This window comes from Lytechinus variegatus, chromosome 17 (assembly GCF_018143015.1).
Source record: "Lytechinus variegatus isolate NC3 chromosome 17, Lvar_3.0, whole genome shotgun sequence".
Lineage (NCBI taxonomy): Eukaryota > Metazoa > Echinodermata > Echinoidea > Temnopleuroida > Toxopneustidae > Lytechinus > Lytechinus variegatus.
This window is the reverse complement of record NC_054756.1, coordinates 10,397,232-10,421,751: the sequence shown is the minus strand read 5'-3', so window position 1 is coordinate 10,421,751 and position 24,520 is coordinate 10,397,232. Positions and strand designations below refer to the sequence as shown.

The 24,520-nt window shown below is 36.7% G+C and overlaps 1 protein-coding gene across 1 annotated transcript; it reads right to left on the bottom strand.

Annotated features, from left to right (window-relative positions):
• Positions 1–5,254: 5,254 nt before the first annotated feature.
• LOC121430841 (40S ribosomal protein S21-like) lies at positions 5,255–19,864 on the bottom strand. The gene is made up of 6 exons (XM_041628261.1): positions 19,821–19,864; positions 19,625–19,689; positions 11,210–11,273; positions 10,247–10,318; positions 9,468–9,523; positions 5,255–5,428 (listed from the first exon to the last, which is right to left on the bottom strand). The coding sequence occupies exons 2-6, from the start codon at positions 19,672–19,674 to the stop codon at positions 5,419–5,421; spliced, it is 252 nt and encodes an 83-aa protein (XP_041484195.1). The 5' UTR covers positions 19,675–19,689; positions 19,821–19,864; the 3' UTR covers positions 5,255–5,418.
• Between the last annotated feature and the right edge of the window lie 4,656 nt (positions 19,865–24,520).

Genomic DNA, 24,520 nt, shown 5'->3' with positions numbered 1-24,520 from the left:
TTTCACACCCGATCATGAATAGAAAACAAAATTAAGTCATCAGGAACAATGCAAAATTTGAAATTCATGCATTTTATATTACATAACACATGGGGCAGCTGCTCGTCTATGACGTCACAAATCCAATTTGAACTCTAATAACTTTCTTACTTTTTAACGGATTTACCTGAAACCTTCACCAATATTTTTTACTAATTTTTCTGCTATTTTTACAACAAAGTTTTCTTCGGGGTGAACTTCCCCTTTAAAATGGGATTTACTGGAGTCTATAATGTGACATTACAAAATATGAAATTAAAAAATGTTTGTCTGATATCAAAGCTTTGATGGACTTATGCCAATGATTCTTTTGTTGGGGGTAAACTTACCTGTGTAAAGTACTGAAGGGCTGGTGTTCTGTGAGGGATCTGCAATGTGTATGTAATGCTCCACCTTATTTCTAGTTTTGTACAGTATAAATGTATATATTGTTGTGTATTCTTTTTTTTCCTTATATATTTCTAATAAAAATTGTTAAAAACATGACTGTACATAATCCTATTCAAGCTCAGAAAATTTATGTATAAAATCGATTATATGTATGTGATGTACAGAGAAGTATTAATATATCTCTGGAATGTTGCCATTGATATTGACAAATGAATATATATACTATATTTGTGATGTTTAACTCAAAGGGTTCTGGGAACCAATATGTTTGTCAAATGTTCTTGCTTATGCCACATAATTTATGATATATACATATATTAGTATGAAATATAGAAGTGTATTAACCGGTCAAAGTGCAGAAGTTTTTCTTGATGGTTCAACCCACAATACGGCCCGTTAGTACATGTTCATGAACGTGCAAAGATACCATACCACTTTGAAATAGAATTTTTTCACAACTACTATGCAGACGCTTGCTGCAAGGTTGATAATCTAGTGAAAATGCCTGTCAAATCAAATCACAATGAACGACTTGGAGGTCATTTTCGAAAATTGGTGAACCGGGACAGCAGATCTTTTTAAGATCAGTAGCTGATGAAAACTTGCAAATGTGTTGTTTGTCTAGGGGTCCGTTGCAGAAAGAGTTGCAATCAAACGCAACTCTAAAAATCACGCGCAACTTGATTTTCAACCAATCAACAGCGCGCATTTTTGACTTGCGATTGATTTTTTGACTTGCGTTTAAATGCAACTCTTTCTCCAACGGGCCCCAGGACTTCACTGATGTTTTGATTTAACAATTTTCGACAAAGACTGCTTTATCATGAAGGGCTTTTGACAATAGATTCACTAAGTTCCAGAAAGTGCCTGCGTAGTGATTGCGTAATTCTGTCCTCTCAGATGGACGCTTGAGATTAAATGCATGTTATGCAAGGTGTACTTTGTTGAGAAGGGCAGCCAAAATGGGAAAAGAGGAAGAAAATGTTGAAGGCTGAAATAGGAACTTTATGGGTTTCTAAGGCATTTTTCTTATTCATATCAAGCACCATATTATAATAGTCTGCATGATTTTTTTTAAAGGTTTTCAATAAACATTAACTTACAAGAATTGTGATGTTTATATGGGTAATGCATATATTTTATGTCATTTTTTTATAACAGCTCTCACATGTATTTCATTCTACTTGCATTACATACAATGTATATGTCAACATTTTGCAACTCTACCGACAAATTTCTTCTCTTTCATCATCATTTGGAAGCAGCTCGTCTGGTAGAAAATGTATTGTGTTCACTGTTCAAAGGAACAGTACCGGTATTTCCTATTGATGCTCCGAAGAGCAGAGTAGTTTGGGGTACTGTACCGAGATAACACCAAGCATTTCATAAGAAATCATATACGTGTATTTTCTAGGAAACGACTCACCAATGAAATTATTGACGAGGACCACTTACCAATTCCTAACCAACAAATCGGCTGAAATGCATGACATGACCAATCTTTTGTGTGTTATTCTCATGTTAAGCCCTGTATGATGTTATTATTTTGGTATGATTGGCAAGCTGTACTCTTAACATGGCAGGCTTTAGAAGAATAACTACTAAAAATGTATGTGAAAAACAGACTGATGAAATTCAAGTTGTAGATTGTTCCCAAGAGCATGAGTATTTATCCAGATTACATTTACCCCGAGCAAGAAAAACATCCCGCTGACAGCATTGCCACATACAGGATTTTTAATAGAGAATGCCCATTCCTTTGGTCAACCGGGATTCCCTCTGAAAAGCTAAACAAGAATTAAGATTCTGTTAAAGGTACATAAATTGGTGTATTCATGTCTTGTGTTGATAGACAGTGGTATGTTTCACTCCCATGTGAGGTTCTGCTGCTGCAGTTCTTGACTATTCCAAATGCTGCTTCAATGTACATCTGTATGTAAGACATTCGAGCTCAAACCTTTGCTTGCTTTGTGGGTGTTTTTGTCCTGTCCTCCGTGTACATTTATTAGGGAATTCGGCATCTGTTGGACAAGGAAACCCACTTTGTTTTTTTTTTGGGGGGGGAGCTCTCAAGAAGGGAATTTGTTTTCATCTTCAGAATGTAGAACTGAGTTTATTAGTCATGTACACGTCGATTCCTTTGTCACACTATTCCAGTCTTTGTCATTGCAATGAGAAAATGTATTTATCCAGCAAACACTTCGTGATTTTTTTTATGTGTGAACATTACCATCGCCCTTTGCAGTAAGTCCCCTATAGGTGCAATTACACATTACATGTCGATTCTTTTATCACATCATTCCAATCTTTGCCATTGCCTTGAGAAAATGTATTTATCTAGCAAACACTTCATGATTTTTTTTATGTGTGAACATTACCATGGCCCCTTGCAGTAAGTCCCCTATAGGTGCATTTAATATTCAGAATGTAGAACTCGGTTTATTACACGTACATGTTGATTCTTTTATCACATTATTCCAGTCTTTGCCATTGCGATGAGAAAACAAAATGTATTTTAATACGTAGCATGCACTTCATGCTTTTTTTTATGTGTGAACATTACCAAGGCCCCTTGCAGTAAGTCCCCTATAGGTGCATTAAGTTGGTTAGAAATCAAGCTATATTTGAGGATTTGTGATATTTTGACAAAAAAGTTGATTTCATTTGAAAGAGTTGATTATATTGCATCTGCTGTAGAGCTTTCACTGTGTAGAGCGAAAAGTTTTGCACTCGTACAGTACTTGTATGGTTTCTGTTAGAAACAAGTAAAATCGTTCAAATAATCAGATGTTAAACACATGTAAATTGCTCAATAAACAAGTATTGAACATAATGAATTGGTATGCTGTGTATCATGTCGAGACGTTTTTAGATATAGTGATTAACATTTTTTACAACTTTATAATTTCATATCTTTCTTATATCTTAGCTGATATTGTTCAAAATTTCACCTTCGTTATTCTCTGATTTTTTCATTTTCCTCCATTACTAGCAACTTTTTATTTGGGTAGCTTTCTCCTTTAATCCGCAAAGCAAGATTCTCCAATAGTGGCATTACATTACCTCGGTCTCGTACATCATTTCAGACAGTGGCAAATGAACAAATGGGGGAAAACATGTCTAGGACAACACAGAGTGAGTGAAGTCAGTGAGCAAAAATTTTGACTTATTTAAAGGTCAAGTCCACCTCAGAAAAATCAGACAAGCACAATGCTGAAAATTTCATGAAAATCGGATGTAAAATAAGAAAGTTATGACATTTCAAAGTTTCGCTTATTTTCAACAAAATAGTTATATGAACGAGCCAGTTACATCCAAATGAGAGAGTCGATGATGTCACTCACTATTTCTTTTGATTTTTATTGTTTGAATTATACAATATTTCAATTTTCACGAATTTGACGATTAGGACCTCCTTGCCTGAAGCACAAAATGTTAAAATAATGGAATTCCACGTGTTCAGGGAGGAATGAAACTTAATTTCACACGACAATGACGAGAAAATATAAATATTTCATATTTAATATAATAAAATACAAAAGAAATAGTGAGTGATGTCATCAACTCTCTCATTTGGATGTAACTGGCTTGTTCATATAACTATTTTGTTGAAAATAAGCGAAACTTTAAAATGCCATAACTTTCTTATTTCACATCCGATCTTGATGAAATTTTCAGTGTTATGCTTGTTGAATTTTTCTCTTTTTATTCAAATCAAGTTTTTGTTGGGGTGGACTTGTCCTTTAATTTAAAAGAAAATCTGATTTTGAAATATTCAGAAAAGATCACATCCTACCCTTTCTTTTCCTTTCTCTAGTGGAACTTCCTGAGCCATACCTATCAAAATCAATAACTTATATCCACAAATATGATCAGCCTAAATACCCCGAGCCTTTTTTAAAGGGGAAGTCTACTTCAAGAGAGTATATATATGTAAATTTCAGAAGGAATGATGCTGCTTTCAATTTCATCAAAATCAGATTAAAGTATAAGAAAGTTATGGCATTTAAAGTTGTTTATTTTGATCCATGTGCAAATTGCTGAACCGAAGACATCCCCTCCCTATTTCTTTAGCATCCGCTATAGCATCTGATTTTTGTCATCAAAGACCAAGTTTGAGTATCAAATGAGAATAACATTAATTTCATTATTAAAATCAGATGTCAAATAATATTTCAAAGTTTCACTTAATTTCACAAAACAATTACCTTCACATCTTGTTCGGTATGCAAATAAGGGGACTGATGACATCAACTCACTATTTCTTTAGTATTTCATCATACGAAATACTAAAATTTTAATTCTCTTGTCATGAAACTGTACCTTTCCTCCCTGAACATGTGGAATTACCATTGTTATAAGATTTTGCGGTTCTGGCAGTTCATCATTTTCAAATCTGTCAAAATCTAAATATTGTATAATCCAAACGATAAAAACGAAAGAAAAAGTGAGTTAAGAACATCATCAGCTCTCTCATTTCAATATCAGTGAGTTGTGCAAACTATTATCTGAAGGCGACACACAAATTGAAAATGTAAAATCATTATTCTAGATCTGATTTTGATGATACTTTCAGCGTTATGCTTACTTGAATTTATAGTCTGTAGATTCAGATCAACATTTTTCTTGGGTGGACTTCACCTTCAAAATGTTTTTGCTGGAATTGACAGCATTATGCGTGGGCCAATATTCATATCAATGTGTTTGTTGGGTGGACTTCCCCCTCCATTCTTTTTTTAAAGAAGAGTACGCACTATGGTTGAAAGCAAAAATAGACTGTTGAAGCAATACCGGTAAATAAAATTTCTCAAAGAAACATTGTATTTTTTTTAGAAGACAATCATTTATTCCTCAACAAAGTTAGACCATTAAAACAGTTCTATACCAGATCCTTGTAGTGCAGTTTGTTGGCATTGGTTTTGGAAAAGTCTGTTATTAATGGTGCTATCATTGATGAAAAGATGACATCTTCCACTGCATACAGTTTCCTTAGAAGTTGCTGCAGCAAGAAAGAGAGAAAAAAAAAGAAAACAAAGAAAAATGAAATCCTGGGTATAAATTGGAAATGAGATAAGCCCCAAAATATATGCAAAATTCTACATGTAGCAAAATAAGTTATTGAAAAGACATATTTTTCATGTTACACCAGTAACTAGCTGTAACATCAGGGCACTAATTATTTATCAAAATCCTAGCAGCAACACTTCATACCAGAATAAAAAATCAGCTCCAAGCATTTAGGATATCTTATTACATCACAGCAGAATCGACCTATGCCTATTAAACTTGAAGCACTATTTCAGACCAAAACATCCAAATCGAAATGCCAAAGTCAAACAGGCAACTTGTCAAATATCTGTGTCTTTATCAGGAATCCCGCAATAAATGAGTATGACCTGTCTTTCAATTGCACTTTCCTGCAGCCCCCCCCCCCCTCATTTTTTTTGTCCAAGGCAATAGTGATGATTTGTAAGGGGGAGTTTCTTGCAAGATTCCTGCATGACAGTCACAGATCTGGGCCCCCATCTTACAAAGAGTTATGATTGATCCAATCAATTGTAACTCTATGGAAATCCATCAGTGTCATATTTTTTTAAACAGGAATTTGTAAAATGTCATTTGTAACCAACGGGGACCAGCGTTCTCGCCAGTGTATAACACGCATGGTGCAAACACCATGCGTGCGGAAATGGAGACCAAGTGGAACCATGCGTAAAATTTCAGCGACATGCGTGGAAAAATTAAATGGAAATATTCAGAAAAAAATAATACACTCCATGAACTCATCTTAGTGATAGCAACTTCATTTATCGGGTTGCGCCGAAGTCCCACCAACTTAAGACCACTTACAGGCCTACTACGGCTAGGAAAGTGGCAAGGCGCCCAGCTAGCTCGCGGCTGCTATTGCGGGCATATGACGGCACGGTACGGTCGTTCCGTTGCCTATTCCCCCGTCTGCCCCGCACATCACACCGGCTATGCTCCATGACCTACCGGTAGCTGCGCTTACTGATATGATGGGAGTGGAACTTGGAATAAATGCATTGTACTTGTACTGTGTTTGTCATTTATCCCGCCCTCTATACACACAATGAACGAATAGCAAAGGAGTTGTACTGTGTTTGTCATTTTATCCCGCCCTCTCTGCACACAATGAACGAATAGCAAAGGAGTTTGAGAACTGTGCGTGACCGCTATGGTGCATGGATGTTAGGCCTGGGACGATTGTCATTTTTACCATTCAATTATTTCCTGAAAAAATAATCGAATGATTCGATTGTTCGTCGGGAATCAGGTCTTTTAAGTCACAATAGTTGACCTACTTTATGGTGAAATCTCCATCAAAGTCACATGTTTAGAATAAATGAAAGTAGGACCTTTTTCCCCTTCTCCATGATATTTATATCAAAAGAAACTACATGAAATGAGATTAAAACTTTCAGTTTATTGTTCCAATGAAAATCCTTCCTAAATCCATGCTGGTACTCTGGTATTATGCATGCATCCCTCCAAATCAGCCCAGATCTGCCAGTGCAAAGTCCAAAGATGTAAACAACTCATTCATGAACTATTCTTTGAGACTGACCCCAGGTGGAGCATTTCTTGAACAATTTCATCCCTTGCCCACACCATGTCCCTGCCCCCACTTGTGGCACTGCCCACGATTCTACACATGTATTTCAAAAAAATATTTTGCAAAATATTTAATTTGAAATACCTTATAAAATTACGATTTTTTATCATTTGAACCTACATGTATAACTGGGTCTATTTTTGGAGACTAGTCGAGAAAGTACCGGTGAAGACGGGCGCATGTTGGAATGTAGTTTTCATTGTGTGAGGGGGATAGAAAAAAGGTTGCATTATTGTTTTGAAACAAAGGAATTCTCCGGCTCCCACCCTTATCTTTCTCTCTCCCTCACACACACACAGATGGGGGAGGGGTCAATTTATTTCTGAAGTCATGACCTCTCCTGATAAGGGAACCACTGCCTTCTTCTTTGTTTCCCCAAAAGTTTCATTGGCTATCCGAAGGTCCAATCAGCTCAAGTGAGCTTGGTTGTGTGTTTTCTTGTTTTGTGCACGCAGACAATGAACTCATTTTGTGTATCGAGGGCAAGGTTGGGTGGGATTAAAAAAAATTCGGAGCGCTTTCATGTTGGTGTGTAACTGTGAATGTAATACAATCATTGATTATTTTTGAAAAATTATCTCGGTAACATAATTTTTAAACCTGTATAAAGTGTCATCATTGTTTTCTTGTCATATTGTTATTATTACTTGGGTATTTGAGTTCTCCCAATGTCATAAATCGGGATCTGCCGAACATTCGATTTGGGTAAATTTTGCTTATCGATTGGTGATTGGCGGAATGCCAATCGAACCATTTGATCAATCGATGTTTACTCCCAGGCCTAGCATTTATGTGCATTTGTGTGGGCTTAAAAATACGCCACAATGGGGCTTCCTTGGCGTCTTTATTTCATGAAAAGGCCGTCGCTTCCGCGCTCCGCGAGGGAGGGGTGAACCCCCCCTCCCGCACCCACCCCCCGGGAGTGGCAGCAAAAGTCCCCGACATGGGTGAATTTTTTTCTGGCGAGAACGCTGACGGGGACCACACCAAATTGTCAAGAAATCAACAAATTTTTGGATATACATTCATAACTAGAAATTTTTTTGAGCAAGCATATATTTTATATGTTGACTTTGCTAGCTTTCCATAGTTGTGATTGATCGAATCAATCAAACTCTTTGTAAGATGGGGCCCTGACTTTTGGCAAGGTGCATTAGGCAGAGTCCCCCCGAATCTCCTGCTGCTACAAGTGATTCAACTGAGTACCTAAGCGATGGTGTCAGTTGCCATGGAGTCACGGCAGCCTGGGTCTAAACAAGCTTGCGTTTCTCATAGCTGCGATCGAAATTTTATCGCTTGCAACGTATTTTTCAGACGATTGTCATCTGCGACTCTTTTTAGAACCAGCCCACGATGACACCACGGCAACTGACGGTACTCTATAGATGTGGCAGAAATAATCATGCTTATCACATTAGATCAGCAATTTTGGTCATTAGAAAAGCTCTCAAATTGATTATGCCCTGTCCTACGTAAAAATCTGCGATACAAAAGATTTTCTGTGCACCAGTCTTTTAACCCTATCTAGGCCGGGGTATTTGGGGAGTTCATATGGCCGGGGGGGGGGGGGCCTTCCAGGCCCCCCCTTAAGATCTCGGCCGTTGACCGCGCGATCGTGCTGAAAATTGGCACGCGGGTTGTCTGGGACATAATCTACAAGATTGTACAGTAATTTTTTCATGCGAAATTGCTAGTAAGTGATTATGCTAATTTATGCGTAATTAGTATGCGAAATCATACTTTTTCCTCTAACTCCCTAAATAAAGCTCCAAATGTACTAATTTTTGGTATAGAAACTCTTTGTGGTGTTCTTAGCAAGTGTACATGAAAAAAATTGCGATATCAAATAATTTTCTTATGTATTATATTGTTTTTTTGCAATTTCTTATGTATTTCTTTGTTTTTTGATCTTTTGTTTTTCATTGTTTTCTCAATGAAATTTGTTGGGGACTCTTCTGTGATCATAAAAAGCATAAAATAAATACATTTAGACCAGCAAAAATGAAAATAATCATGCATTTATGAATTATGGTTGAAAAGACAATTTGCATTGACTTTGTACATGAAATCACGTTTTTGAACAATTTTTGGTCTGACATGCACTTACATGTTGCGTAATTTCGGAACCATGTACCCGGGTGACGCAAAATTGGTCTCAAAAGTTGCGCAAGAATTGAAAGTAAAAAGTCAGCCAGCGGTGCGGTCAAAAAGTTTCGTGCAGCGAAAATATCGCGCGATTCGTTGAGGAGGCCCCCGCCCCCCCCCCGGCCTTGATAGGGTTAAAAACATGGAGTAAATTGCGATGGTGATGCCAGGAAAATCATTCCGAGAATGCTATTGTGTGGTAGAAGTCACACAGCATAGCATTCGCAGGAGTACAATTTCATCAAACTGAAACACCAACCTTGCAATGTAGCCGTCTCTCTTGGCTAACCTGTTGATGCTGTCATCTGATTCGCCCTGTGAATAAGAAAACAAATTGACACAAATCAATCATGTGTTCAACCAATCATAATAAACACAATGTCAACCTGTGTAGGGTCAGTAAATTTCCTAAGTGGGTAAATCAAAATATAAAATAGATTCTTGTAAATGAAAATTCAATATACTATTGAAAAACAGAATTCAGGTTTTACTGTCTACATTTTTCATGATGGAACAGAATTTTAATTTCAGAACTATATCAAGTTTGAAACACAATTACATGTAAATGCTTTCAGAAATGTACAAGACCCAATGTTATTCAAATGGAAAGTCACTGTCCTTACATGTGATAAGGTTATTTAGGGCATACATGTAAGTTAGAAAACTATGAATAAAGTCAACCTGCCAATGCAAACATTTTCCAGACAAAAATATAAGAAAAATGTAAGATTCTATCTTCAAAAACTTGAATTTCTTTTGGGCCTATATCATGTGTCACAGATGTGGTTTCTGAGAGATTTGATTTAGGTACACTCACATGTACTTTCATCATGCAACAGTAGAAACTGCATAAAGTTTACATGTCATAGTCCAATAATCCGATATAATCGTCTCATGTATTTTTTTTTAATATATGAGTGTGCTTGTAATTCTACTTCAAATTTTGACTTGGGCATAGTAACTTGTACATAAGTACAACCAGATGCGATAAATCTAAAAGATACAATACATGTCACACCACAGGCCTACTGTACTTACCATTCCGCGGATGGCTCCACAGATGGCGTACGTCTTGAAGCTCCGTGTGTAGATACCAGTTACAGGATCAACCTGTTCAAAATACAACAGAACATATGCTTATTTCAAGTCCTATCTCACCCTTATTCTCCAGACTGAGACTCCCATGAACACATTGCTCAGATCCACTAAAATGCTGCACTAAAATGCATTTGCAATTCATGTTCACAGAAGCATTAGATTTTATTTTAATAGCTCATGAAAATTGCTAAAAACATCTTGAACTGATCACTATTAAGTGATCGAAACATCCTCAACCTCGCAAGTTCCAAAGGACTCGCCTCTCAAAAAAGATGAAAGAAACTGGAAGGCTTATTCCTGCCCAGCCTAATTTCAATACCCTAAATTTCAGTGTTACATCGCAATGAAAATGCACAACGGTGCATAATAATGAAATGCAACTATTACAATATGCCCATTTTACACAACAATGCATGAATCCTAGATGTGCACCAACACAATTTGATGAAAGCAGAGGCAGGCTTAGAAGCCCAAAAGTTGTACAACAGCGTAGAAAATTCATATTACAGAAAAAAAAACATGAGGGCAACGCCGCTTGGGCCATTTTGCTTTAACAGGGCATTTTGCCCAAACAGGACAATTCAACCCTAAAATGTTCATAATGGCATGCTTTGAGGCAACCATCTCCGCCCCCCCCCCCCTACATTGGCCACAAACAATATTTTATATTTCGAAAAATATTTAGAAAAACAATATTCCAATTAAGGCAGAAAAAATATTTGCATTTACTGCATAAATACTCACTACCCCAAAGGAGCCCTTATAATCAAAGGGTAGGCCTGACTCACAAATTAGGCAATATATGTGGGAAAAAAATAGCCCCTGCAAAAAATAGAAATAAATGAACAAATACGTTAAAAAATAAATGAAAATTTGTTTATAAATTCATAAAAGTGCCCTTACCTCTCCAACATTAATCTGGATAGATGCATGATCCTTGGCACCAATAACCCTGTTGCTCTCAGAACTGTAAAGAAAATACACAAATCTTGTACATTAGGTGAAAAAAAATTGGGCGTTTGAAAATAGCATTTAATGATTGAATCTTCTCTTTTTAACTTTATCTTCTGAGAAGATGTTTTTCACTTTTCATAGTGATTTATCAAGATTCCACAGAGTCCACACACATAGACTTTTGGCCCTATTAAGAGAGAATTTGGATTTGGAAATATTAACTTGTTGCATGTTTAATTCTTTTTCCCTTTACTATAAAACAAGTGTCCAATTTATTGGGATCTTGAAAGTTGTCTCCCATATATTTAATAGAGATATTGGTCTGAAAATAAGGACAAAGCAAGATCTAGAATCTATCCTAACTAAACCAAGGCAATTAAACTAATTACATGTATGTCCTGATATGAGATTTTCCTTGTTAATGAGGGCAAATTTATCTCACTTCGCCCAAGCAGGAAGACCTCAATTTATTGAGAATGCTATTAGATCTATTTGGTATTCCACAGACTTTCCATATGCCCGGTTGACACTTGCACGCATTGTGGTGCCCGCATTGCCCCACATTGATGCGTGCCAATGCGGAACACTTTATGGCACGACTTGGCTATATCAGTTCACGCAATGTCCCGACACGTTCACGACATGTTTGCACATTGTTTGCGCATAGTTCACCCAAGTGCTGCAGCCGAACCGAACGGAAGTTCGCTGAACTTGGCACTTCCGAACCGGACTGAACCAAACCGAACACAAAGGCCTGATTTGGAAGTTCGGTAAAAAAAAAAAAATGATAATATGCAATGCGAAAGTGCGATGACTACATAAATTTAACTATAAAATTAAACAAAAAAATATTGGTTAGTGATTGTGCACAGAGAGCTCCACTCAGTATATTTTTAAAATCCACTATGATAGCTCACATCTCGTCTCTGATTGAACTGTTATCAACTTAAGAATATTTTATTAACATAAATATATTTTTTCTTGATAAAATAAGGGAAATTTTGAAGCGAAACTCGGTATAAAAGTGTGGTGTAATTACGTATTGCTGTAATCGATCGTGATCGTAATCGGACCTAACCATTTTGTACTTAATACAGAAAAAGAACCAGACATAAATTCATTCCTCGTAAATGACAAAGTATGACAGTTTCGGTCTCGTGTTTGATTAAATTTTTATCATTTTCAATTTTTTTTATAAACATGAATATATTTTTTTCCTTATAAAATGTGGGGAAATTTTAAGCTTAACTCAGTTAAAAAGTGTAGTTGAATTACGCATTGCTGTAATCGGACGTACATTTAATTGTTATGTATTTAAAAAAAGAAAAAGACGACATAAATTCCTTGTGACTGACAAAGTAATGGTAAAGTATATATATTCCACCTTCTGAAATTTCCAAATTAATATAAAAGATAAATAAATAAGAGATGAAGGAATGAGGGTGAAAAAACAGAAAATATAAAAATTCAAACCAAATCAACGCATGTTCCATGATCGATGTTCCGGAAATGGTTGGTAAGGAAAGTTGAAACAGGAAGTCCAAACAACCTGCTCTCGGTTTATATTATACAGGTAAAATTCGTATTCCGAACTTGAAACTTTTTCAGTTGTCAATATTTTCTTAAAAGTGGTTTAATCTGGTCAATTACTGAATATGAAATGATAAATTATCAGTTCCGTCTTAGTTCTGACGATCAACGCCGAGTAATTTCACAACACTAAAATACACAGTACAGTCCCATGTACTCATTTTCGTGTTGGAAATATGTTTGAAGTCACGTAGCGTCAATCTTTCTGGACCAAGAATGGACTGATATTTTATCTTTTTAAAGTAATTCATTGACCAGATTTTACCACTTTTCAGTAAATAGGGACTTTCTAAAACACTCATATTCTTTGGAATGTGAATTTTACTGGTATAATAACAGTTGAGTGGAGGTTGTTTGTCTACTGTTGCGACATTCCCGATTAACACTTTCCAATTCGAGAAGCTGCGTTGGCAATGACATCGTAATCGATCATGATCCAGGGACTCAGTTTTATAATTATGAGGGGAGCAATAAATAGCTCTCCTAGATCTTTTAAGGAGAGCGGTAGAGGAGCACTGCAAAAAGCTCTTCTTCAACATACAAGGGGAACTTTTTGTCCTATTAACAAAACAGATGGAGGAAATGTATGTATAAAGTTACAATCAACAATCAAAGGATGTATTTGTAATTGTTTTACAATGTTTTGTAATTAGATTGTGTGTTATCAAAACCTGTTTGAGTTAGGTTTTGACTTTGGCTTAAAGTTAAGTCACTAACAATTTTTTTTTTTTCAGGGGCTCCATTTTAATTTTTTTGGCAAATTTCGGGGGCTACTTTTTGCATTTCGGGGGCTCTTTTTAAATGCTACTTTTGTGTATTTTTAGGAATACCTGTTCACTTATTAATGAATTACTTTTTGTTTAATATTGTATGATTTTTAAAGTTATTTTTCATGCTTAGAATCTTGGATGTGGGTGTGTGTGGGTGGATGTATGTGGGTGAGTGCGTGTGTGTGACTGTGAGTTGGACTTGGATGTACCTGTTCACTTATTAATGAATTATTACTTTTTGTTCAATATTGTATGATTTTTAAAGTTATTTTTCATGCTTAGGATCTTGGATGTGTGTGTGGGTGAGTGCGTGTGTGTGTGACTGTGAGTTGGACTTGGATATACCATTTTTATAACTGATTTCATTGTTTCTCCTTTAAGTTATATATGATTTATGCTTGTATTAAGTTAGTGAAATAAGTCAAAATATGAAATGTAAAATATTATTTTATGTGTTTTGAAATGTTAAATTGAAATGTTATATTTTTGTTCATGGAATCAGAATAAAACAGTATGAAAAAAAAAAAAATATATATACCTGTTCACTTATTAATGAATTATTACTTTTTGTTCAATATTGTATGATTTTTAAAGTTATTTTTCATGCTTAGAATCTTGGATGTGTGTGTGTGTGTGTGTGAGTGTGTGACTGTGAGTTGGACTTGGATATAAATGAATTCAATATCTAATTTCTACTCCATCTATTCCAGTACAATACCCTGTACTCAGCCATGTACATGTAATAAAGGCCCACATCCCCTAACTTTTCCTGAAGTTCTTTGAAAACGCAGATCTCCATGAAAATTTCATTTCTCTATTGGGGAGTCTAAATTCGGTGAGAATGTATTCATTAAGAACTTAAATATACATGACAATGAAGAAATCATCAAACTTTATTGGCAGTTTTGAATAATATTCATGAAATGTAAACTCTGTCTGAAACAGAAAATCACCATCATTGAGGCCTTTACTGAGTGAATTGTCCCCCAGAGCTCTGGCAGAGACAGAGCTCTAACTGGCTAGCTAGTAAAAGCGCCAATGCGTGAGCCTACCGCCAGCCTTGTAAAATAGATGGAGCTTTGTTTGATGATTTATTGTCTGATATAATACCTCATCCCCTAGAAAAAGAAAATAAATGATTTTTTAGTTGTAATTAATAAATAAGGTAACTTATTTTGGAAGTTAAGCCGTTTTGAAAAGCAAAGCCGAATGACAACTCACCAATGCTAGGTTACAAGTCTCAGGGATTTATTTCCTGTGTAATTCGAATTATTTAATCACAGAATCGTGATATCTGTAGGGGAAACATGTGCATTCGAAATTGCACATGGTGGTAGTTGTAATGGACCCCTATACATGCAACTGTTTCCCGACCGTTGCATTGATTTTTTTTCCGTACTTGGTACCATGTGTATGGAAATACGTGGTACAGAAAAAATAACGCAACGTCGGAATTTGAAACTGCGCTACTCGCTATTTTTAAGGATTATTCATGACTTTGAGTGTTGGATTTTGGATGATTTTTAAATGGTAAGCGGAGCTCGAGCATATTGAGTTGTTATTCACTCAGCAATAAGCATGATTTTGGGTGATTTTGAGGGCGACTTTAGGCATTTCCGCGCAGGTCAACGATCGCGAGGCGCGCTATTAATCGCGCTACCAAAAATGGATTAAGGCGCGCATGTATCGCGCGATCGCCTTAAAATCGAGTCGATCCTGATGATCATCAGTAGAGGCGCACGGCCAATATTGGAGACTGTCTCCCATGAGAGAGATTATCTCCAATATCAGAGACTTTCATAAAGAATTTTGGTATCCAATTTCAGAGAGTCTCCAGTTTTGGAGATCAATTTTCTTTGTTTACATTTGCTTAAAAAGGATTACCTTGGCGGCAAATAAAAATGTGATAAGCAGATTCCTCATGAAATATTACCCCTTTTCACCGTCTACTTTAAAAATTCACCATGTACTTTTGTTTTTATAAGGATTTTTGTTGTCATCCACACACAAAACAAATGGGCTTCTGACCTCGGTGGGACAAAAGTTTGGGTGGAAAAAATCAGACATTTGTTGGTGTTGTTTTATATGTTCTTTTGCAAAGCAAGTTTCCAATATGGGAGATTGTCTCCCTTATTGGAGAGTCTCCCATATTGGCCGTGCGCCTCTACTGATCATAGCTACATGAAATAATCATGAAAAAAAATATTCTGATCTTTGTAATCTCTGTTTCTGTCCTGATTCTCTCATTATCAATATTTTATTCTTTTTTTTTAATTTTAAAAATGAAAGTAGAAATGACTGTTATTTTTTGTTTAAAGATTAAAACAAAAGAAAGTTCAACAATTTTCATAACTATTCTTTCTAGAAACAAAATTCATTATAAATACATGACAGATCATCCTGATGCTCACTAATCACTTGTTTGTGGGTCGGCGATCTTTATTTTTTATATGTTAAATTTAATTTGGCATTTATTGCCGAACCCCGAACCGAACCAAAGTTCAGAAAAAATTGCCGAACCCTACCGAACCGAACATGCCACCTGACTTGCAGCACTAGTAGGCATCCCATTTTTAAATTTTTGAATTTTTATTTAAACATCTCCACATATAAATCTACAATGACATGAAAGTAAAAACACAATAAAATCTAACATACCAACTCCCAGTTCCAAAGGTTTTCAAAAAGTGAAGAAATTAAGTGTCCAACGTATTTCAAAAACTCGACCGCGACATGGAAAAACTACCCGATTCAGTCTCCCGTAACTTCCCCGATCTTTTTGTCACGAAATGTGGTCGTTGAACATCTTGTTTCGAACGACCTCTCGCAAATTAATATTCAATTTTAAATTCGCCGCGCAAGCCCGGCTCGTAGTCTGTGGTAGCTTGTGCACAAGGCGTTATTACGAAAAATGCATTCTAAAAAAGTAAGTCTCGCCATAAATACAAGTTTACGATTTACGATTAAAAATAAACGATGATTCGTATTTCGTACCTATAAATGATGATCACCAGACATATTTGACTTCTAGATCATGTTTTGGTGGAAGTTATTTCCATCTTTTCTTCTCCGTCAGAACTCCGACCGTAGCCACGGTCATGCCATGCCCAGCGGACCCGGTACTCATGCACTGCGTATACGGTATGGTACGTACCGGCCTTATAGCTAGCTTCCCAATTTCTTTCCACAGTCATGACATGCCGTTGCCAATTTTAAGATATTATTTGTAGTAATTATAAATATTTTTTTTTTCCTTTTTTAAACGTTTCAGCCATAAAAAATAAATTTAAACCATTTTATTTTTTCTTTAATATTTATATTACTAATTAGCCTCATTATACCTAATTTTTAGTTCATCAGCAACAACATCTGAAACTTGCTTCCCACTGAACTATTTTTAGTACATGTACTCACCTAAAATCTCAAGATTTCGCAAGTTCCAATGACACTTTCGAACATGTGCCACGGCCCCCCTCTCTGTATTTCATTAATTATTACTTCGAAATTATAAAAAAAAAACAAAAAAGTGAACAAAAGAAAAAGAATCGTGAAAATGAGGAATATGATAAAGATTACAATAACAATTAATGAGGGTGATATAATAGGATGAGCTGGTAATTATTGCACCTTTGATTGGATGATTCCTGAAAATTGAAGAGAGGGGAGCCTTCTTGCGGAGATCCATGATGAGAAATGACGGACAAGCTGGGTCTTGTTTTCATTGTAAGTTAGAAAGTTCATTAATTAATGGGGGTAACTTGAACACATCGGTAAAATTATCAGTAAAAACAATCATAATTTACCTCTATATCAACATTAATTTACCTCTAAATCATTAACATTATCAGCGATTTAATCCCAGATCTCCCCCCCCCCCCCCCCCACTATCTCTCTCACGCTCTCTCATCCTCTCTGAATTTATTTCTTCAAATAGAAAGTGGAAGCCCATCAAGCTTTGAATTCCTGTGTCAATTCAGGGGAATTTCCCTGGGTCTCTCAGAATGCTGCATGCCATGCCATGTGTGCCATTTGATCTCTCACATGCATTCTTCCCATTCAAGTTGTGGAAAATTCCATTCATGAATAATTTAGACTAATATCCAGTCTTTTTTTTTTTTCATTCGATCAATTTTCCTCACTTTACATGGCAGCGACTGTATTTCTATAAATATTTTCAAAAAAGGGACTGTTTTTTAGACTAGACGTAAGAGTCAAGCCTCGCGCCACGCTACCGATTCATTAATATTCATGAGGAATCGTAACCACTTGATCGAAAAGATCGTCGGAAACGTGAATATTCAACAGCGCTGGATGACGTCATTTTTAGTTTTTTGCTTGGGAATCCAAAATCCTGATAGGTATTGGCATGAAACCAACAGGAATAACACTAGAATACTATTTTTTAACGACCATCTAATGTGCAGCTTAAAAAATGCACGGGATCATATTTTTTTAAAGTTTTTTCATCATTATTTCTGGATTGAGGGGCGGGGCCTATGAACATTTGACATCAGAATCTCTATCAAAAGTTCTTTCGCTGAAGTTAGCCCACATTTTTCTTAGACCTACCAGTTGCCAATCCCAAGCAATTTAATGATCAAAATGTGAAAAAATACGGTCACTTCCGCATTTGGTTCGCCGTGGGTCAGAGAGAAAACTCAGCAGGAATTGGGGTATAAAATCCACTTAAATCTTCGGCATCGGCGACTTTTTAGACAACGAAGGATTATAGTCAGGATCAGTATAGTATATGTGATTATGACTGTTGTTTTAATTATGTAATTTTGCTGTCTAATATTTTAAATCATTTTTTTAGTTATTTATTTCAAACTTGGTCGTGATTGAATTTTTGTCCAACGCGAGAGCCGCGGCAGGACGTAATTTCCGAACGAATTCCGAAATTGTCGTTGGCCGCCCTAGCACTAGTTCACCCAGTGTTCATGCAGTGTTCACCCAAAATATGCCCAAAATTCAAGTTTTTGAGCGCTCTGGTGAATACAAAAATTATTCCCAAGTTACTAATGAAAAATAAATTGCAACTGTATGGAAATTAGTACGGTATGGTTGGAACTACCCCTTATCGACCACCCAATCTTCTGACTAAGCATCGTATCTTCGAAAATATTCATCAATTTTACCCAGTTTTCGTCTCATTTGTGCAGAAAATTGAGCAGATCAGATTCCTATGTTTCGCTCGGCGACTCCGATTCAATCCGCGTATATATCGACGAACAACGAATGCGACGATTTTACATCTGCTCATTTGCACCCGTCTTTTTAAACCGACCACCCGCGATACACTAAGTTTACGGCCGATTCTTGTCGCGGTGGCGAAATATTTTTACTCTTTCAAATCAGTTCTATGACGTCAACATGCTAAATGATCGCCTCACCACTTCCACTGCGAGCTCCGGCGCATGATTCGACGATTGACGACGGATATTTGTTCTAAAGCCGTTTCCTATCGGATTTCTTGGTTTTTCAGCTGGGTTTGGTCAATACAATTTTGATTAATTCTACTAAATTTCTACTTTATGTTGCTTCTTTTTTTCTCGTAAAATCGATTCTTACCGTTTCTATGGACACTGCGCCTACTCTCCCGCGCGTATCGTTTGTAATACGCAATAATTTTAATGCGCGCAAGGTGGTCGGTTTCAAAAGAGGTGGTCGATATGTGGTAGTCTCACCATACCGTACCGTAATTTTGGTCACAAAAGTGATATTTTAATGATCTTTTAAATTGTGTGCCCTGTACAACATGACATTGGCATACCATAGTCCTACCTGTAGATTTCCCACAGGCAGGGTGGTAGCAGTGAACAAGTGACGCTAGTCAGGCGAGTATGGTCAACACATAAGGTCCTGGGCTCCCGCCAGCTACGCGGGAGTTCCCTGGCCTGGGTTAACCGTCGCGTAGACGAGACGTAGACGTAGGGCCAGCTAGCTGCACGTGCAAACGCAAGCACCCACACTTGCCATGCCAAGGCAATAGCAATGCACTCACCACTTTCGGGGAGTGTACATGTCCACATATTCTCCTCCTTCGTTTTGCATCTTGGCAGGTGTCTTCTGCAAGTACAACAAAAAGTGAAAGAAAAGAGTTTATTTTCATAAAATCACAACGTATTTAGCCATAAAAACTGGAGTACATAGTTGAGAATAGGCTAAATTTCTCGGTTAGATTTTACGAATCGACTTACTTGCACGACGGGTTGAATGAAAAAGAACGGTCTCGGAGCTTTTATTAATCTCGTCCATCTCCAGATACAACATACAAGCTGCACGTGCTTGTGATTTCGACCCACACTCAAGTTCAGCCGAATCGGTGAAGATGCTGAGTATAAAGAGTTTAATCATAGAGCTATCTGTTAGCTCCATGGTTTAATCGAAATCGTTCATCAGAGCGCGAATGACAAATTTATCATTTTTTTAGAGAATTCGGTGTAGGCCCGTCGTGACTCAGTCCGTACTAGCAAAGAGAAGTTCTGGATTTTTATTTATTTATTTGTTTATTTATTCTCGAATACTACAGAGTGGCCTGATCAGCATTAAAAGACATACAATGTACGCAGTGGCGTAGCTACGGGGGGGGGGGGGGGGGGTCTGGGGGGCACGTGCCGCCCCCGGCCCTGAGATTTGGTGTGCCCCCAGGTGCCCTCCCTGAAAAAATTGGCAGAGCCAAAAAAAAGGGAGAAAGAAGAAAAGAAAAAGGGAAAAGAAAAAGAAAGAGGTGGAAAATAAGAGAAGGAAGACGAGGGAATGAAATAATGTGAGGGGAAGACTTGCAAAAAAAACTTTCATGTTACTATAAAAAAAATTGCTTGCCGCTTCGCGCCAGAATTGCCTGTTCGATGAGATTCATATCTTGCTCAATAGGCTGATATGGAGCAAGATTTGAAGTCAATATACAACATATACATCGACATTTACAAATTTAAGTGCTCTGTAAAACTTCTGTTTTATGGTCTGCATAATTATCAGCTTTTAAGCCCACGCTGCGTGGTCACATTGTTTGATTTGCTAAGTTCCTATTGTCTACGTGTATTCCATAATATTCCATTAAGAAATGTATTCAGAATGCCAAGATTCTGCGAGCGCGTAGCGCAAGCAACAAATGTTAGCATTCGAATCATAACATTGACATTTTTACAGAGCACTTTTTAAAAACCAATTTGTAAATTACACAAAATAAAGAAAGCTCGATTTCCCAGGTGAAATATGTGTGTATATTGACTTCCAAAACTTGATATTCGAACTCCACATTGAACAATATATGTTAATCACCTAATAGGCAATGTGAGCGCGAAGCGCGAGCGAAAGTTTTATATAGTTGCACGAAAGATTCTTTTTATTTTCCAAATCTTCCCCTCATCTTATTTTATGCCTTTGTCGTCCTTCTCTTCCTTTTCTCCTCTCTTTTTTCCTCCTTTTTTCCTTCTTTCTTTCTTTCCTTTTTTTTTCTTTTTTTTGCTCCGCCAAGAGGGGGGGGGGGGGGGGAGCTCGGCCCCCTGAATCCGCCTATGGGGACAAGTGGCGGGAAAATATGACAAGCACAAAAAAAAAGTTATCATTGCCAAAGTAAGGTCATCTCGTTCCAAAATACATGTTTTATTTCGATTTAGAATGATATATTTCTATGATTATATCAAAGACCAAAATAGTAGGGGGACATTTGATATTGTGTCCCCCCTACTATTTTGAGTAGGTGGGACACGTCCCCCTGTCCCCCTGGGATTTCCGCCCATGATGTAATATCAATGGGAGCGCGAACCACGAGTGTTTTTTTTTTTTGGGGGGGGGGTTCAATTTGGTTTAACTTCTCACCAGAGTAGGCCCTACTAGAATATTGTGAACGGGAGCTGTAGTTTCTGTACTGTTGTTTTAGTATACCCTTCAATATTATTAATGATAACCTCTAGGTAATATACAATCTCGACTAATTATCCTCATCAGTGGCGTATTTATTCAGCATGGGTGCAAGGGGGGGGGGGTGAGGGCACCGAGAAAAAAATAAATGAAAAGGGGGGTAGACGTTAAACAAAATCTGAGATTTTATTCTTGAAAAACACATTGAGGTATCTCACAAGGCCTAAATAAATAATGAGAACGCGAAGCGCGATCTCATTTTTTAAAAAGAATTTTCCTGTATTTTATCCTGAAAGCCTAAGTCAGGGGCGGACCCAGCTTCCCCCAATAGGGGGAGGGGCCATTTTTTCACCCATATTTTCCCCGATCGGCCGCTCAAATTTGATTTGTCCAAGTGCCGTAATGAGCCAACAATTTCGAGGGGGCTCGATATGGCGTATCGCATAAAATTAATAAGAAGTTGGCAGTGAGCGAAGCGAGCAAGCAAATATGTTGACACTTTTATTACAGAAATACAAGGTCGTGATATATTTTGACATAAAATTTGGAAAATAAAAGAATATCTCATCCTAATCCCTTTCCTTTTCTCTCTATTTTTTTCTTAGCCTTGATGCTCTCCTTTTTTTTGTTGGGGGGGGGGCAAACGCCCATGTCCTAACAGTCATTTCCTAGATTTACTTTATAAGCAACTAAATGTGTTATAATCTCATTAGCCATATGCAAGCTAAAAATTAAATTTCATGTATATTGTCCTGAAAATTTAACATCCTGGGCAATGTTTGTGAGCCTGAACAGGACGCGTATGTAACTAGATAATTACCACGAGCGCGAAGCGCGAGCAGAAATGTTAAATATTATGGACTGGTCGAAAAGTTAGTCATTAAGACGATACATATTTCAACGATTAAACTGATTTTTTTTTATATTTCAACCTAGCAAGATGAGATTTCAAATTCCCCAATCGGACATTCGACATTCATTTCCTTCTCTCTTTTTCTTATCTTTCTTCCCATCTTTCTCTCTTTTTAATATTATTTTCTTCCTATTTTTTCTTCTTCTTTTCCTTTCTTTTTTCCCTCTTCCTCTTTTTTTCTCTTTCCCCCATTACTTATCTCTTTTTCTTTCCTTTCCCCTTTTTTCTCTTTTAATTTTTTTCTTCTTTCCCTCCTTCCACTCTCTCTCTTTTTATTCTCTTCTTTTCCCCTCTCCCTCTATCTCTCTTTTTTCTTATCTTTCTTCCCATCTTCCTCTCTATTTAAATATTCTCTCTTCCTTCTTTTTTTTCTTCTTCTTTTTCCTCCTTTTCCTTTCTCCTAGCTTTCTTTTCTTCTCTTCCTTTTCCATCTTTTCTTTCCCCCTGTTCTTCTCCCTTTTTCTTTGTCTTTCCTTCCCCCTCTCTCTCTTTTCTATTATCTTCTTTTCCCATATTCCTCTCTCTTTTTATTCTCTCCTTTCCCCTCTCCCCCTCTTTTTTGAGCGGGGGGGGGGGGTTGGATGAGGCAGTTCCCACTCAGTGGCGGATCCAGAGGGGGGCGCCCCCCCTATTTTCGCCGGATTTTTTTTAATTATTTTTTTGGATGGTTATATTTACCGGATTGGTACAATGTAGTCAATTTCAAGGGCTAGATCTAGTCAAAACTATATTTTAACTTACGCTCATGGCCTTTGTGTTCGCACAAATGCACCTCTGTCATATTGTATTGCAATATGTAAATTCCGGAATTCCAGGGCGCGCAAGTCGATTGGTTGGAAAGTTGCACCACTTGTAATCGGGAGTTGCAGTGCAGTGACCAGTGTGAAGATGTTGGATTGGATATCATTTTTTCCCGAAATTTTGTGTTTTTTGTAACATGCGTTTGTCCGTCTTTATGGCAAATACATGTAAATCAGTGGCGTAGACAGGTTCTTAGACCTGGGGGGGGGGGGGATGATCCCTAGCTGGGTCATACTTTATATATATATATATATATATATATATATATATATATATATATATATATATATAATATATAAATATAAAGAATGAAGGAGATAACGTACTCGATAAAAACAAAATATCATGGGCCAAAGCAGACGAGTTAAAGATAACAAAATAACACGATCTGCCTCATGGATTATCTCGTGTGTCTTTTAATCACTTTGCTTTCAGCAATAAACAGGGCATCCAGTAATAAACAAACTTCCTTGCACATATTTCATGGCAGTAATCTTTTGTTCGATTAATGACAATGAGTAAAGATGATCATAAGAGAAATGTCATTTGTCGGATGTCTAGTTATCATCTTGGTCATGACAGTCCTGCTAAACTTGATCTAGAATAACTAGTATTCCTTATTTTACTAGTATAGTAGTATACTCTTTTAAAAGTAGCGATATTGTTAATGATCAAACGAATGAATCAACAACTAAAGGAATAAACAAATAAACAGCCAAATTACTAAAAAAAATATTAATTACAATTATAGTAATATGCGTAAAATAAAAAAAGCTCAACATTATATTTCTTATCCACGTGCAGATATGCGGACACTAAAATGATAAGCACACTCTGTTTAAAATTACCATGATTACAAAGGCTTGATTGAATTAAGTATGGAAATGAAATAAACCTCACCGGGTTGTCGGAAGTAAACTGTATAGATAGTAACTTGTTATAATTTCGATTCATTTCTTATTATGTACCTTGTTATGATGATTATGATAAAAACATAGGTAAGGAAATGTAACAGTTTATAACCTTCAAACCTAGAAGACTGCGCACGTACAGAAATCACTGGTATAAGTAATTCCAAAATACATTGCGCCTCGACTTACTTCTTGAAACTGGAAGACGTTTATTTTCACCCAATATAGTTATGCAAAACAGTCCTTAACAGTAAAGGATTATAATGCCCAACATGAAGGAAAAACAGGCATACTAATGCTTCATATGGCAGTATCAGGTAACACGCTCGAAAGGAACATACTTGCTAAGTTCCTATTCTCTTGAACGATTCAATAATCAGTACATGTATAAGTACAAAAGTATGAACGC